The sequence below is a fragment of the Onychostruthus taczanowskii genome, unplaced genomic scaffold (assembly GCF_017590055.1).
Source record: "Onychostruthus taczanowskii isolate IOZ18803 unplaced genomic scaffold, ASM1759005v1 scaffold6, whole genome shotgun sequence".
Taxonomy (NCBI): Eukaryota; Metazoa; Chordata; class Aves; order Passeriformes; family Passeridae; genus Onychostruthus; species Onychostruthus taczanowskii.
Genome location: NW_024503679.1, coordinates 1,029,809 through 1,044,872, shown reverse-complemented (window position 1 = coordinate 1,044,872; position 15,064 = coordinate 1,029,809). Strand labels below are relative to the sequence as shown.

Below are 15,064 nucleotides of genomic sequence, written 5' to 3'. Positions count from 1 at the left end.
GGGTTTAAACATAGAGAAAGAGGCTCAAAAAGGGTCAATTTGAACACTTCGTTGAGTCTTTCACCTCCATGGACCCCACACTGCCCCTGTTGCCCCGCTGGGGCTGCCCCAGAAGGGGGAGGAGGAGAGCACTTCCCTCCTGTGTCCCGCGTCACCCCGAAAGATCTGTAATTAGACTGAGCTGCTTTAATACCTGGCGTTGTCGTTAATTAATTAATTAGTCCCAAAGCAGCAGCCAGGTGGGGGGAAGCCTGGCTTCCCCAGCACGCTGCCTCGTGCATGCAGGGGCTTGTAAGTGTGGGAGGGGGTGTGAGCGTGTGCAACAGGGTACATGTGTGTGTGAGCATGTGTGCAAGTCTACACAAACGTGCACGTGTGTTCTAGCATGTGCAACAACATACAGCTGCTGCAAGAGTGCACACATGGGTGTAAGTATGTGCAAGGGCGTGCACAGCACATGTGGCTTCAGCCCTGCGTGTGAGTCTGGGCAATGACATGTGGGGGCATTTGCACGTGTGTGCAAGGATCCATATGGACAGGTGAGCAGGCACATGCACAAGTCTACACATGCAAGTGCCTATATGCACATGTGTGCAAGTTTGTGCACGAGTGCATGTGTGCAAAGACCCACATGCACGTGTGAGCAAGTGCATTTGTGCATGTGTGCGAGTGCACACGTGCAAGGGCCCTTAATGCATGCGTGTTCAACAACCCTCCTGCCCGTGTGTGCACGAGTGGATGTGAGGACATAACCATGTGTGTGCAAGTGTGTGCTCACAAGCAGACACGTGTTTACAAGCACACACACACGGTGCCCACAACGCACACGTGTTTACAAGCACACACAGAACACACAGCAAGCATTTACAAGCACACACGCACTGCGCACACGCTTCCAGGCACACCCCCGAAGCACACACGTGTTTACAAGCACTCACACACACCATGCACACAGGTGCCCGCCACTGCAAGCGTGTCCCAATAAACTCCCCTGGCTGGTGCCGGTGCCCACGGGTGGGTTTGGGACGTGTGGAGCACAATCCTGCCGGAATCCGGGGGCTCGGCGGCTGCTCCTCGCCGCCGCTTGGGTTTATTTTTAAACCCGTTGGCCCCGAGTGATTCACACGCTGCCTGTTCCCTGTTCCCTGCTCCCCGGCAAGTTTTACACGACCAAAATAGATGTTCTGGAAGGAACGGGCCACCCGGCAAAGGCGCGGCGGGGAGAGCAGGGTGCTTCCGGGATCCCGGCCCGTCCGAGGGTGGAAACGTCACCGATCCACCTCCATGAGGGTGGTTTTGGGAAGATGCTGGTTCAGACACCCTGCGAAATGAGATCACGGGTGATGTTTAACCTGGATCACAACACCAGGCTTCAGTGGAAGGTGCAGTGTCGGGGCGTCCTCTGTGGGTATCCCAAGCCCTGGGGGCTCTCCCACCTGGCTGTGGGGGAAAGGGAGCCCAGCAAGGCGCAAGGGAAGGCGGAATGAGGGCAGGGAATGGGATAGGGTGGTGAAGAGCATCTCTTGCAGAACATCATCTGTAGGAACACAGCAACATTCTTGGGAACAAAGCACCCTTCCCACGGCCAGGGTCTTGCTTGCCCCAGCCCTGCTGGCAGCAGCTCCCCACAGTGACAAAAGCACCTAGCCACTACTTTACAGCACACTGAGGGGAAAAAAAAAAAAAAAAAAAAAGGAAAAAAAATCTGACTTTTAAAAATAGGAGGCAGTAATAACTGTTAATTCACTATTTTTAATTTAAAGTTCAGTCATGAAAGGTTTCCAGCCATAACAGTGCGTCTCACTCACTTAAGACAAGACACCCATACAACAGTCCCAGCCAGCCAGGATTTCTCCCTGACAGATTCCCTGCTCCCAGCTGAATGCCATTTCCAGCATGGCAATCCCAACCATTGAAGGACAACAACCACATCTGTCTATGGGACAGCAGCACCACTGGTTTCTTCTCCAAGGAAAGCATCATCAAAACCAACCCCTCTGGATGGAGGAGACCTGGAGCTGAGCTCCTCACCCTGAGAATAACAGAGCAGGAGGACGGGTCAGCTGGACAAATCCAGGCAGGGGTGACAGCCTGAAGCGCTGAGCAGAGATTTTTTAGTATCCATGCGCCACTCAGCAGATTTGCAAGGGCTCCTCAGAGAGGCTCCAGGGTGTCATGGGCTGAGGAAAAGTCAGAAGAGGTGGCAGCAACCAGGGTTTAGGGCAGCAGAGGTGGCAGCTCGCAGGCCTGCCCATCAGAGGACAGAGAAGGGACAAGGACAGGACCCCACAGCACAATGTGACTGCAGAAGCAAACCCTGGGACATCAGCAGAGGCTAGGCACAGTTTATCCAGCTGAGCAGGCACCCTGCAAACTTCCAGACCTGCCAGGATGATGGTTCTCCACCAGCATCTCTGGAGCAAGCCCTACCCATCTCCTGGTAACCTTGCACAGTGTCCCAAGCCCAGATGAGCAGGAATAGGCACCTTTTTCCTCTTTGGGGTCATTTATTTATAGACTTAAAGAAATAAAAATAGAAAAGGAGGTAAAGAGTGCATGCTGAGGCAAAAGAAATGTTCATTGCAATGAAGCCAGAGCAGAAGGTGGGGTGGCAAGGGGTCCCTCTGCCCTTTTGAGGGGGGAACATTCCTCCTGCATGCACAGAGGCAGAGGGCAGTAGGGCTCTCCCTTCAAACTTCGCCAAATTCATGGTCACAGTATCCAACGTAGAGAGGCTGTGCCTGGACACCACGCCTGGGAAGAGAACAGAAGGATGGCATCAGGGAGAGGGCACAGGCAGACACACCACCAGGTATGAGGGCTTCCAGTGGCACAGGGTGGCAGTGGGTACCCCGTTTCAGGTGTGACAAGGAGGGAGTGGTTTTCATCCTGTGCTTATAAACTCCGATTCTGCTCATGTGTGGGAGCACAGGGTGAGGACAGGTTTCCTGAGGAAGCTGGTGCTGCAGGAGGAGTGGCAAGAACTGACAAGTCCCCTCCTTCCTCAGCACAAAGCCCTCTCCTCGCCAGAGCCATCAGCCTACGCCAGCAACAGGAGCGCTCTTCCAGTGCTGCACAAAGCAAGCTCTGCCCACACACAGGCAGCAGAAAAACCAGGGCTTTCCAGAGGAACAAGGGTCATTTTTCAGCAGGGCAAGCCCTTCTCCCTTGCTGCCCTCCCAGGGTTGAGCCCAGAGCAGTTACCCAAGCAGGGTGCAGCGGAACTCCGCCAGCCGGGCATAAGCGTCTTCCACGTTGCTGACAGTCTCATTGCTCCAGAGTCTTTCAGCTACAGCCCCACCTCTTGGCCTTGAAGACAAGGGACAGGCAGTCAGGACAGGGGGGAGTTCAAAAGATTCTTACATGAAGCCCTGAACTCCCAAGCACTTTTCTAACCAGCATCCTTCCACACACAAAGGCTTCAGAGTATCCCAAGATCTGTTGCTGGACACGTGCCCATCAGGAGCAGACCAGGATGACAGGACAGACAGGTGTTAAACACAACCTGGTTGCAGCAGCAGGTTGTTACAGCCTTGCAAACTCCCATTTCAGCTGTTACGAAGCTGTTAACAGCACAGGGGAGAACAGGCACCATGTGCAGACCAAACCCATTAGCTCAGCACATGACACTCAGTGGCAAAGAAAAGGGATGCAAGCCTGGCCTCAGGCAACCCAAGTGACCTCCCTGTGGCTTCCCTTACCAGAGCCTTGGGGTCAGGTTGGTGACATCCACATATTCACCCCACATGCAGGCCTCGCCACCAATCACCAGGGCCTTCTGCTCAGGGCTGCCTGTAGAGGAGACAGCAAAACAGCCAGTTCTGGAACTAGGTCTGAGTGCCAAGCCAGCTGCCATGCAGAAAGGGGACAAAGGAACACACCTTCAAAGTTCAAGGGCTCCACCTTATAGGCTTCTATCCAGTCCTGCCCGTAGGAGATGCGGTTCAGGTACCAGGGTGCAGAGAGCAGAGCCCGGTAGCCAGACCTGGTGACATTGGCCATCTCGTTCAGGTACTGCAGGCTGTTCTCCTTCCACACGTGGATGATGGTGTCAGGCCTCAGCTGAGGAGCACAGGTGAACATGGGGCAGGGGATCAGTGCAGTGACAGAACATCACCTGCTCCCCCGAGCAGAGTGCCCTGACCCCTCCACACCCCCAAAAGAAAGCTGAGGCAGACTTGGGCTTGATTTTTGAGCCATTTCCCATCTGGTTTGCAGGAACAACAGAAGGAGGGATAAGGCCCTGGGCAGAGTGTCCTGGGTAGGGTTAAAACCTGCATCCTAGAGGAAGCAGAGCACTGGCAGTAGTGTGACAAAGTCATGATGAGGGCAGCTCACTGGCAGCACCATCTTGAGATCAAGCCCAGTCCCATTACAGAGTAACACTCACCAGCCCCAGCACAGCCCCCCAGAGCACACCAGTGTGTCAGGTGGCACTGTGTCAGAGCACACTAGGTGGGGTGCTGGCACTCTTCACCCCAGTACAGTCCCCCAGAGCACACCATTGTGTCAGGCGGGGTGCTGGCACTGTTCACCCCAGCACAGGCAGCTCTCACCTTCACATTGTTGTCAAACACCTCCTGCCACACAATACAACCTTTGCCAAGGGAAGAGACGATGTCCAGAAGCCTGGAGTGGGAAAAGTACCAAGTTTCGGGTGACCTCACTGATTTCCCTCTTTGGTGGTTATATAGAGCCTAAGGAGCTGCACAGATATTCCCAACATCCTCCGCAGAATGTGGAGGTGCTTCTGAAGGAGAAGGGAGAGAGCACAGCCCCTTGTGGGGCTTCTTTCTCCTCAGCCCCAGTCTTTTTTGTGGTCAATCTCCCACTAAAATGTTCCCTTTTGGGGTCAGGGAGACACAACCAATGTGGATGCTCCTGGAAAGGACAACTGGTATCCCCAAATCAGAGGACATCTGAGCTGGTCATACAGTGCAGCAGCAGGCCCTGGATGCCCTGTCCTTACCTCTGGATGTAGAAAGACTCTAATTTTTTGTAATCTTCACCAAGGCCCATCTTAATCATGAAAGCACGGATTTCTGGATTAGATTTCCTGTGCACCAAAGAGAAGAAATAAAACCATCGCAACTTGAGCTCTGGAGTAAGGTCAAGGCATGGTCAAGTCCCTCCCACATCAGTCCAAGGCTTGCCCAGGTATTCCACACCTGTAGCTGGGCCAGCACCAGCACCAGCAGCTTCCTACATTCAGCATCACCATGAGCACAGAAATCCCCAAAATCCCAAGCACCACCACTACCCCTGGCCTGGGAGAGCAGGACACCAAAGCTCATGCCCAAGAAGCCATAGGCTGGGACTCCAATCCCAAATACTTACCCCCAGCCCCCATCCAGACTGATCTCAAACTCACCAGCACGTGAAATCTACCTCATCACCACCAAGGTGGAGAAAGAAGTCTGGGAACACAGTGCTGACCTCTTGGAACAAACTGGTCACAAACTGGTAGGTGCTGTTAACAATGGGGTTGATGGGCCCATAGGCTCCAGAAGGAGCCTTGCCCATATAGCAAGGAGTCAGGAGGCCTGGAGCACCTGATGATAACAAATGCAGGACGGTGAGAAAGGGGCAAAGTGTGACCATGTCATCCTCTACAATGCCCCTCAGCACAACTCACGGCCTCTCAGGGGACAGGGAAGGATGGACAGCCACTGTTCCAGCTGTGACCACACACACAGAGAATTCTAACATGGGCCTTGGCATTTGGAGGCAGGGAAAGGAGAGAAAAAGACAATGGAATGTTTTCCTGGAGGGTCTTGCACTTCTAGACATAGAAGAGGAGACACAGTCCCTGGAGCAGAGAGCAGTGTGTCAGGACTGGGACACAGCTGAGCAGAGCAAGGAAACTTGGCCAGCTATACCCTCAGTTAAACACAAGATCCTTGCAATTAGCCATGATGTTAGTTTTGGCAGAGCAGATGCTCCCACAAAAAAATCACCCAGCCTGGACCCAAGAAAAGATGAAAATATTTCCCTTTGGATTTTGCTCTTGAAGTTGGACCGTTGGGTCCCACATCCCCCAAATAACGGTTTGCTCCTCGTCAAAGCCAGCCTGTGGGACACTGCTGCCCACACCCAGCTTTTAGGGTCCAGATTGCAGTACCCTTTCCTGCCCCTGGGATAACTCCAACTCTCCTCAGAGCAGCAGCAGGCAGGGTGTGCTCCTCACCTGGCCCCCAGGAGAGGGTGTGGCCGGGGGTGTCGAACTCAGCGATGACTCTGATGCCGCGCAGGCGCGCGTAGTCGATCACAGTGCGCACGTCACTGGCTGTGTACACGTGGGTCATGGCATTGAAGGCTCCCTGGGAACACAGGAAAGCTCAGTGCCTTGCTCAGGAGCAGAGGCAGGGATCTGCTCACCTGAGCTGGGTGTTACATGGTGATCATTACCTGCTTGCTGAGCTCTGGGAACGTGGAACTCTCATAGGGGAAAGATGGGTCATCCACAATGTGCCAGTGAAACACATTGAACTTGTTGTAAGCCATGACGTCCTGGGAAGGAACAGGGACAAAGACGAACATGTCCCATCCCCTCTGAAAGGTCATCCAGCTTGCCACAGATAACAGGACAAGGTCCTCCAGCTCCAGAAGGACAAGGTGGAGTCCCTAAATGCTCCCCAGGATCCAAGAGGGACTCAGACACCTCTCTCTAAACACAAAAAGCTGCACAGTGCCAGGAATACTTCTGCTTAGTAAAATCTCTGTTCTCCCTGTAACTGAGCCACTGGTGGAGATCTGGAAGTTTAATTCTGCTTGGGATGAGCACAGAACCACCACTCACCTTTGCCAGTGTTTTCCCTTGCCTTAGAAACAACTCAGCCTTGCTTCAAGTAACCTGGACTGCAGGAATCCAAAATAACTCAGAGTTTTCTTTTTAACAAAGGCAGCTGAGAAATCACCCAAACAAGGGAGCTCAGTTGTCACAGGGGAAGGGACACCAAATTAAACCATCTCATCTCCCAGCACAGGTGCCCTACCAGAGTTTCCAGGATAGCTCTCAGAGGCAGGTAGTGACGAGAGGTGTCCAGCAACAGTCCCCGGTGAGGGAAGCGGGGAAAGTCCACAATTTCTGTCTCATTGATGTAGTACTGCACACAGAAGACACGAGGAAGATGTGAGCAGGATGGTGGACAAATGGCCATTAGCAAGAGACACTAAGGGTCACCACTGTCCCCAGGGTTGGCAAGACAGAGGTGCCCTCACTGCCCAGATTGCAAAGTGTCCAGAAAGAGCTGCAGCATTTCTTTACACATTCAGAAGGCAGGGATCTGGCCGGATCCATGATTTTCCACTTGGGCCTTGGCAAGGCTGAGCCCACTCATCCCAAGCACCCCAGCAGCCCTCAGCCTGTCCCTATGGAGGCTGGGGCACTATGGAGAGCTGCCTGCCCCCAGGGGTTGAGGCCAGGACTCACCGTGCCATTCTCGTCTCTCCGAACAAGCTGGCTGAATGTTTCCAGGCCTGCAGGAAAACACACAGCCCCTTTCTCAGCACAGACACCCCCAAAGGAGCAGAGCTCAATTAACAAAGTCTATGGAAAGAGAGAGACATCCCCACAGGCCGAGGCAGGGAGAGCGGGAATGCCCTGCGGGAAGCACGGCTCACCTCGGAGAGCTCCCCAGATGGTCTCTGCCGAGAGCAGCATGGAGCCTTTGGAGACAGACAGCTTATCTGAAAAACAGCATCAGGGGGTTGTCCCACACTGCCACCACAGCACTGGGCAGGACTCAGGTACAGAACTGCACCCCAGGACCGCAGAGAACTGAATTTTGGCCCTCTCTTGCTGTTTTAATCCTCTCTCCACAGCTTTATCAGCACCCTCAGGTATGTCCCTCCTGCCCTGCCCCAGCGTCTCAAGAGCAGAGAATTGGTGCCCTCTCCAAATCCAAGGGTAACTGCACAGTGCTACTTCCCAGTGACAGGCACAAAAACAGCCACGCTCCCTCTTGCTCCCAACCCTGACACTTACAGCTCTCATTGGAGTCCAGGTTGGGAAACCCATCACAGCCTGGAGTGGAAACATAGACGAGAAGCTCGGCGCAGGGTGTTTCCCAGGACGGTTCATTCTCTGCAAAGGACACAGACCATGCACATCAACCCCACCCCAGCTCTTTTCCCTGCTTCCAAGCCCACCACCATCCTCCCAGCCCAGCTAGGGATGGAGGCAGAAACAGGCACCCCTTCCTGCATCCCAAAACAGACACCACGGTGTTTAGCAGGGCTTAATTTCAATGCAGCCAAACAGAAGAGCATGAGCTGATCCCAACCTGTGAGGAAGCCCACAAGGAAGCTTAAAGGAGCACACAAGAGAGGAGAAACATCAGAATATGGACCAGCAGCAGCCCCTGAGGCTTCCTGGACATCAGCCCTGGCTCTTACACTACAGCCATGACTAGTGAAAGCCTCTCCATGAGGGTGAAGAGCTTCTTGTTTCCATGATCTCCCAGCACTGAAAAAAAGTACAAGCCAAAGAGCTCTACTCTACCCAAACTTCTTGGAAGAGGGCAAAGAAAACCTTTTAAAAAGGGTGAAGAATGAATATGTTAAACTGGGCTGAGTTAGAGGCAATCAAAAGGTCTCACCCAGCTCAGAAAAGCTCCCAACTGACTTCACCTTCTGCAGAGTAGGTCCCTGGTGTAGCAGCCAGAGAAACGAACCCAGTCACATTTAGACCTCAAGTAGGAGCTCTGGGCATATTTCCTTAACTGAAGAGCACTTCCAAGGATGCAGAAGTCTAAATTCCCACTTGAGTCACTCCCCCATTCAGCCTTCGTTGGGATGCCGTCAGTTACCAGAAGGAGCATGGGGTAGCAGGGTGGGACCCTGCTCATGCCAGCCAAGGTCCATGCCTACACCCCCACAGCGTTCCCAGGAACAGCCAATGCTCAATGTGGTCACTGGAAATAAAGAGCTTGGCTTTGAATCAGCCAAGAGCACCAAGAAGTTTCCAGCGAGACTGTGGCACTGCCAGCATTTCAGAGAAATGCAGAGAGCCCCTGCTCCACAGCTCACAGGAGCTCACAGAAATCCCAATCTCTCCATGAAGGGATGACGAAACCTCTGCGGAGAGAAGGAAAACAGCTTGAAGCCAGCCCTGTTTTGAGCTTTCCTTTCGGCTGCAGACAAGCTGGTAGCCAAGGCAACCTCACAGATGTGCAAGCAGCACAGCAAGACCTGCTCCCTCCGCTCTGGAAGGCGGCAGTTCACCGGGAACAGCCGCTCTCAGACCTGGGAGCACTCATTCTGCTGAGGAGCCTCGACAGAATTGGTCCCACCATCACACACCATGTCTGAACCTGCTCAGTGAGGTGCTTCCCAACCCAAACACAGCCTCCTAAGCCAAGATGCAGACAGGCACCACCACCAACCACACCTGCAAGGCAGCGCAGCCAGAAAATGGTTTCTGCCATTTATTTCCCCTATTAATGCAAACTATTTCCTTTCATCCAGCGTTTCCAACTGCCTGTTCTTACTAACCACCCATGTGGAAAAAAAAGACCAAAAAAACTGAAGGCAAAGAGGGGAAAAAAGGCCTTAAAATAATTCGTGTAGTTTGAGCATCATAAAGCAGGGCATATGGAAAGTGATGAGTGTGAGCTGGATCTTGTGATCGCAGTGTTGCTCCAAGTGATTTGATGGTCACATTTCCCCTCTGAGTGGAACAGGAGAGCGTGAATAATTAGATCAGCTGTTTTTAGTTCCTAGCAGCAAAAGAGAACCAAGAGGAGTCTTTTTGGCTCTCAAATCAAAATTTATTTCTACTTCTACTCACAAGAGTTGAAAAATAAAATAAGCCAAAGATTTCTCTGTTTCAAACCTGTTTTTTTCAAAGTATGATGTACTCAAGACAAAGCCAACGAGCTTCCAACACTGCCACCATTCTCCGCTTTGATCAGCAGCGACAGAGTTCACACTGACATTTAAAACACTCGGGAGCAGAGTTACTAGCTCTTTTTGATGAATGAAGTGCTTCATACTCCCTGGATATAGCACTTCAGGCTGCAGCAGACCCACGCAGCTACTGAGCATCCCTGCACGTCAACTCCACAGCCAAGAGATTTCCTGCAGCTCATCTCAGACAAGCAATGGGTGCTATCATGAAGAAGTCCGGGTTCAAGAAACTTTTAGAGCCTGTCCCATAGCAATTCTAGACTCTCAAAGCTTTTGCCTTTCCTCATCTTACCCTACAATTTCAGGACGAATCTGGGAGCTAATGCCTCCCTGGCAGAAAAGCCACGCTGCCTCAGGACTTTTAACAGCTCCACTTTGGCAGAGGCATCCCGGGCACAAGTACGTGCTTGGAAGAACACACACAAAGCAGCAAGTCTTTCCTCAAGGTGAGACCTCACACAGGACACCAAGAGCTACTACCAATGAGAACAGCAAGAGTTAGCAGTAACCCTGAAGCAGGAATGGCTGCAAGACTGGGAGCAGCTCTCCCTACAGCCACAAGAGAAGGATGTGAAATGAAGCAATGGGGAGATTAACACTACCTGCAGGAAGCAAAAAATGAGATAAGGCTTGATAGCAAGAGCCTAAATCCTGGCAGAAAGACAACTAGTGCTGTGCCAAACTGGATTAGATTTCTTCTTCACGTGCCATAGGCATTGCTCTCCAAACCCCAACCCATCGCTGCCCTTGCCACCAGACTCCATTCAAGCCACAACTCCCACCCCACCTGCCGCCGCACAACTGAGGGGAGGCAGACGGCCACCAAACCCCGCGGTCTGACCCCAAAATCAGTGTGGGTGTAGGGGGCTGTTAAGATCAAAGCCACGGAAGAAGGGTCAGCGCCCGCCGCGGCCCTCACCGGTGGGACGGCCGAAGAGCAGCGGCCAGTACCGCTGGAAGGCGGCGTCCAGCACGGCGCAGCCCGGCCCCACGGCCGAGCCGTCTGCCACGGCGAAGCGGAACCGGCGGGCCGGCACCGGGCAGCGGCTGCCGCCGGGCGGGAATCTCTGGGCCTGGGGCTGCGGCCACACGGCCCCCGCCGGGCCCGGCAGCAGCGCCAGCAGCAGCGGCGGGAGCAGCAGCAGCAGCCGCAGCAGCAGCCGTAGCAGCGACAGCTGCAGCGCCCGCGCCGCCGCCATGTCGCGCCCGAGCCTGAGGGAGGCGGCACCGCCCGACAGCGGGGGGCCGGGCGGCCGCGAAATGGCAGCTCGGGCCCGCCCTCACGGCCTCCCCCCGCTGCGCCCTCGCCCCACAGCCTCCCCCAGAAGTCCGCCTCGTTCGCCTCGTTCTCTTCAAATAAAGTATGAAAACCTTTGCAGCTCCCCACTGAAGGTAATTTCTGTCCCAGCCTTCAGGCTTTACAGCCCCCCACCCCAGCCAGGATTTCTGCCGTCAGGGAGCCTCAGCAGCCTGCCTCCGGGTTTGAAGAGATTGATGGTTTAAATCACGTATTTCACCCGTGCTGCTTTCGTGGAATCGTGTAGTGTTTTGGGCTGAAGGGATCTTAAAGACCATTTAATTCCACCCTCTGCCATGAGCAGGGACATCTTCCTCTATCCCACCTTGCCAACCTGTGTGTCCAATCTGGCTTTGGATGCTTCCAGGGATGGGGCAGCCACAGCTTCTCTGGGCAACCTGTGCCAGGGCCTCACCACCCTCATTGCAAATAAATTCTTCCTTGTATCTAACCTAACTAGACCTCTCTCAGTTTAAAACCAGCACCCCTTGCCCATACTTTGGATCCACCTTGGGTTTAAGCATCTTCTGTTAGTGCTGTGTATTTTTATGAGCAATATATAAATCATCCTTTGCACAGGTTTCCAAGGATATTTTATATGTGGCCAGTGAAGTATTGATTGGGTTGTACAAATAAAAGGGGCTTTATCCCATGGTGGATCCTCACAGTGAAGTGGTGCAGGGATGCTTTCCATGCAGTGCTTGGCTTTTCCAAGGAAAGCCTTAACCTCAGATGAACTCTATTTAATTTGCTTCCTCCCTCCAGCTCTGCTTTCCTTAGCAATCCCCAACTCAAATAAGGGCCTTAAGCCCAGGTCATACCCATCTAATTGCCAGCACAAACCTACAAGGGAACCCACTCCATGAAATTATTAAAAACCCGTTGTCCTAGAATACTCCAAGGTATCAGGCGTGTTGGGAGACAAGCCAGAGGCATGGGAGCAAGCAGGAAATTAAACAAATGGCACAGGAGAAAGCGTGACAAGGGAGATGGTCCCATCACACAAGAGGAAAAACCATTCTGTGTGAGCAGGACATAACTATGGAAAGGTCTGGTGGGGAATGTAAGGGATTGTCCCTCATGGGAGCAGTATAGAGAGAACAGGATGAACAGGAAAAAAGCTTTTTGTAGAAAAAAAAACCACAAGAAACTTGTTGTCAAAGGTTAGAATAGCACCAGCACAAAGCTGGGGAGCAATGGGGAAAGCAAAAGAGCTGAGAAGACATGGAAGGGTTTCAGTGGGGCTGGGCAGAGATGCAGGGAGATGCTCTCCAATGCTGAAGGAGGCTGTGAGGTTCCAGTGAAGTTCTTGGGGTGACGTGGAGGTGAAAAAGTTGTGGGGAGATGAGGCACCAGGAGGAAATCACAGTCGGGTTTGGGTCAAAATGGGATTGTGAGAATTTGATGAGGTTAGTGAAAATTTATAGGAGGTTCATGGGGGGAAGGCAGGGAGGGGACTAAGGGTCACCTAGAGAAGCTGGGCTCCATCAGGAAGGGGGTCAAAGAGAGCCAAATAGTGTTGCCATGAGCTCAACAGCTACATAGCACTGCATCTTTCTTTTCCAGCTGTGTAAAATGGCAAAGTCCACGTAATGGGAAAGTGAGCCAGGAGCCAAGGACAGGCATAGCCTTACCAGGTGGGTGTACCTGCACAGCCAGGCTAACAGCAAAGGGGTGGACCAATAGCCCAGGTATCACGCAGAGCATTAAAGGCATCAAATGAAGTCCAACATCAGTCTAGGAATACCTAGGAGCAGGTACACTCATAGCAGAGATCAGGAGGAATTGGTTGCCAGGATCTCAGATCGAATGGAGTGTATGGAGTTCATGGGTGGAGGTCCCAGGAGAGGGACCAATTAGAGGGACAATTAAAGCCTGTTGGTTCCCTCAGGCTCCTGGAAATCATCCTTTGTTTTCCCTACAGAGGTGGCAGGACCCAAATTCAACACAATGGCACATGCCAGGCTGGGTCCTCACTATTCTTCCAGGATTTTGTGGCCCTTCTCTGTCTCTGTCCTCATCACACAGCAGGAAGAGAACACCTGTATTCCAGCCTGTGTCAGACCTCTGGGAAATGGCCCCTGTCATTCCTTGTGTTCAAGTTTCCTGCTGCCAGTCTGCATAAAGCCTCTGTGGTCTTGAGCTTGGTTTGTTGCTTTCTCTGTGCAAACTTCTGGAGCACCAGCTGTTACCATCATTTTCTGACTATATTTGGTTGATTTCAGTATCTCTGGACTTGTCCTCAAGTAGTTTCACTGAATTAAAATTCCAGTGGAAGGAAAAACACCCCAAACAAGCCAGTTTGTTGCTGTCTTGCATCAGGCAATGTTAGGTCTGTGCTTCCCAGCACATGAGACAGAACTGTGGGAGTGCCCTGGCTTGAGGCGAATTCTCATTTGAGCCTGGGGAGGGTGGCATGTTTGCCAGCTTATGTAAAGCATTGTGATCAGAGCTTTCAGTCCAAATATTCCAGCCTTTCTACAGATTCAGTTGCTGATGCTATTTTAGGGGACCTGATGTCTCTGGGGGATGACTCATTGAAGTTCATCTGTAGCTGGCCGGCATTAATCCAGACTAACAGTCTGATTTTTGAGTGTTTCTTTACATAAGAAAACTGCTTAAGAGTGTGTCTAACTGTGGAGCTTGGCTGGAAGAACCTGGTTTACACTCTGTCCTGTGGTGGGCAGGGAGAACCAGCAGCCTGAAGCTGCTGATGCTCTCCAGTAGCCCATCAATAGACCAGCTCCTGGGCTCAGAGCGTATCTGCAGGCTGACATAACCACCTGGGAGGCCTTTTCCAAGGTAGTTCAGCAAGGAACATGCAGGGAGTGAACCTAAGGCAGGGCTGTACTAGCTCAGGTAACAGTCTACAAACCCCTCTTGTCATCTCTGATGCAAAAGCTGGGATTTGCTGGGGGACTGCAAAAAACTGCTGTGCCAGGACATTGCTGGATTACCTGCTTGCTACCAACAGTGAATTTGCTAACAATCCAAATTAATTATTCTGATATAAATTGTTATAAAACCTAGCTGGTGTCACATTTGGGTCTTTCTGGTTTGTTTGCTTTCAGGGCATGAAGGTGGCCTTTGGGATGTTAGTGAAGTTGCAGCACAGCATTTTTAAAATATATAAGTCCATTTATTATGCTGTCTAACTCCCTATAATGTTGGCTGCTTCTGCATTTAACCAGGAGGGTGCTTTGCAAACAGATTCTTCCTCTGATAAGAAGTGTCCGAGCCAGTGAAGTGGGATTGGAGAAAGCCATTAATGAACACTTTCACAGGGCATGGGTTTTCTATTTGCTTTGCTCTTTGAGCCAACACTGTCTAGGAAAATTGCTCCTGAATAAAGCAACTCCCAGCTCAAGGGACCTGTTGATGGTGTGACTGGAAGAGGGCTTTGGAAAACACAGATCACCTCCTGGAAATACCTCTAACTTGAATTTTGGCATTTCTTTCCTGGGCAAAACTACTGTCTTCATTTGCTTGTTTACCTTCACTTTAATTGGTAAAGGACTGCAAGCACAAGGGTTGCAGCGTTGAAGTGTCCTTACTTGTGGTGGTGATCTGGAGGGAGTGTGGTCAGCATGTGCCAGGTCTTCTCAGGTGTGGACCCTCCTGTTGCACATCTTTGTTTCTCAGGGATGATGTTGCTCATCATCAAGCAGGGGTGCTCACATTTAAACACCCAGCAGGAGCCCCCAGGCACATTTGGTGGAGCTTTAGCATGTGCACAAAGAAGATCCTAAACATGAGATGCTAAATCCACATCCAGGGGATTTTTACCAGCTCTAACCACTCAGCCCGTGAGTTGGGGGGCCAAAGCAAGCTGGTATGTGGCAGGATATTTTTGTAGCC

The 15,064-nt window shown here is 52.1% G+C and overlaps 1 protein-coding gene across 1 annotated transcript; it reads right to left on the bottom strand.

The window, feature by feature from the left end:
* Positions 1–1,732: 1,732 nt before the first annotated feature.
* Positions 1,733–11,127, bottom strand: HEXA (hexosaminidase subunit alpha). The gene is made up of 14 exons (XM_041418942.1): positions 10,829–11,127; positions 7,988–8,086; positions 7,624–7,689; positions 7,433–7,479; positions 6,996–7,106; positions 6,409–6,510; positions 6,188–6,320; positions 5,372–5,552; positions 4,970–5,056; positions 4,557–4,629; positions 3,882–4,062; positions 3,702–3,792; positions 3,205–3,309; positions 1,733–2,754 (listed from the first exon to the last, which is right to left on the bottom strand). Exons 1-14 carry the CDS (start codon positions 11,106–11,108, stop codon positions 2,691–2,693), a joined length of 1,620 nt encoding a protein of 539 aa, XP_041274876.1. The 5' UTR covers positions 11,109–11,127; the 3' UTR covers positions 1,733–2,690.
* Positions 11,128–15,064: the final 3,937 nt, after the last annotated feature.

Coding starts and splice junctions, on each gene's coding strand:
- HEXA (XM_041418942.1), bottom strand. CDS start 11,108: ATGGCGGCGGCGCGGGCGCTGCAGCTGTCGCTGCTACGGCTGCTGCTG. Junction 6,511..6,995: donor GAGCTATCCTGGAAACTCTG/GTAGGGCACCTG, acceptor GTTCCTTCCCAG/GACGTCATGGCTTACAACAA. Junction 4,063..4,556: donor TGTTTGACAACAATGTGAAG/GTGAGAGCTGCC, acceptor TGTGCTCCTCAG/CTGAGGCCTGACACCATCAT.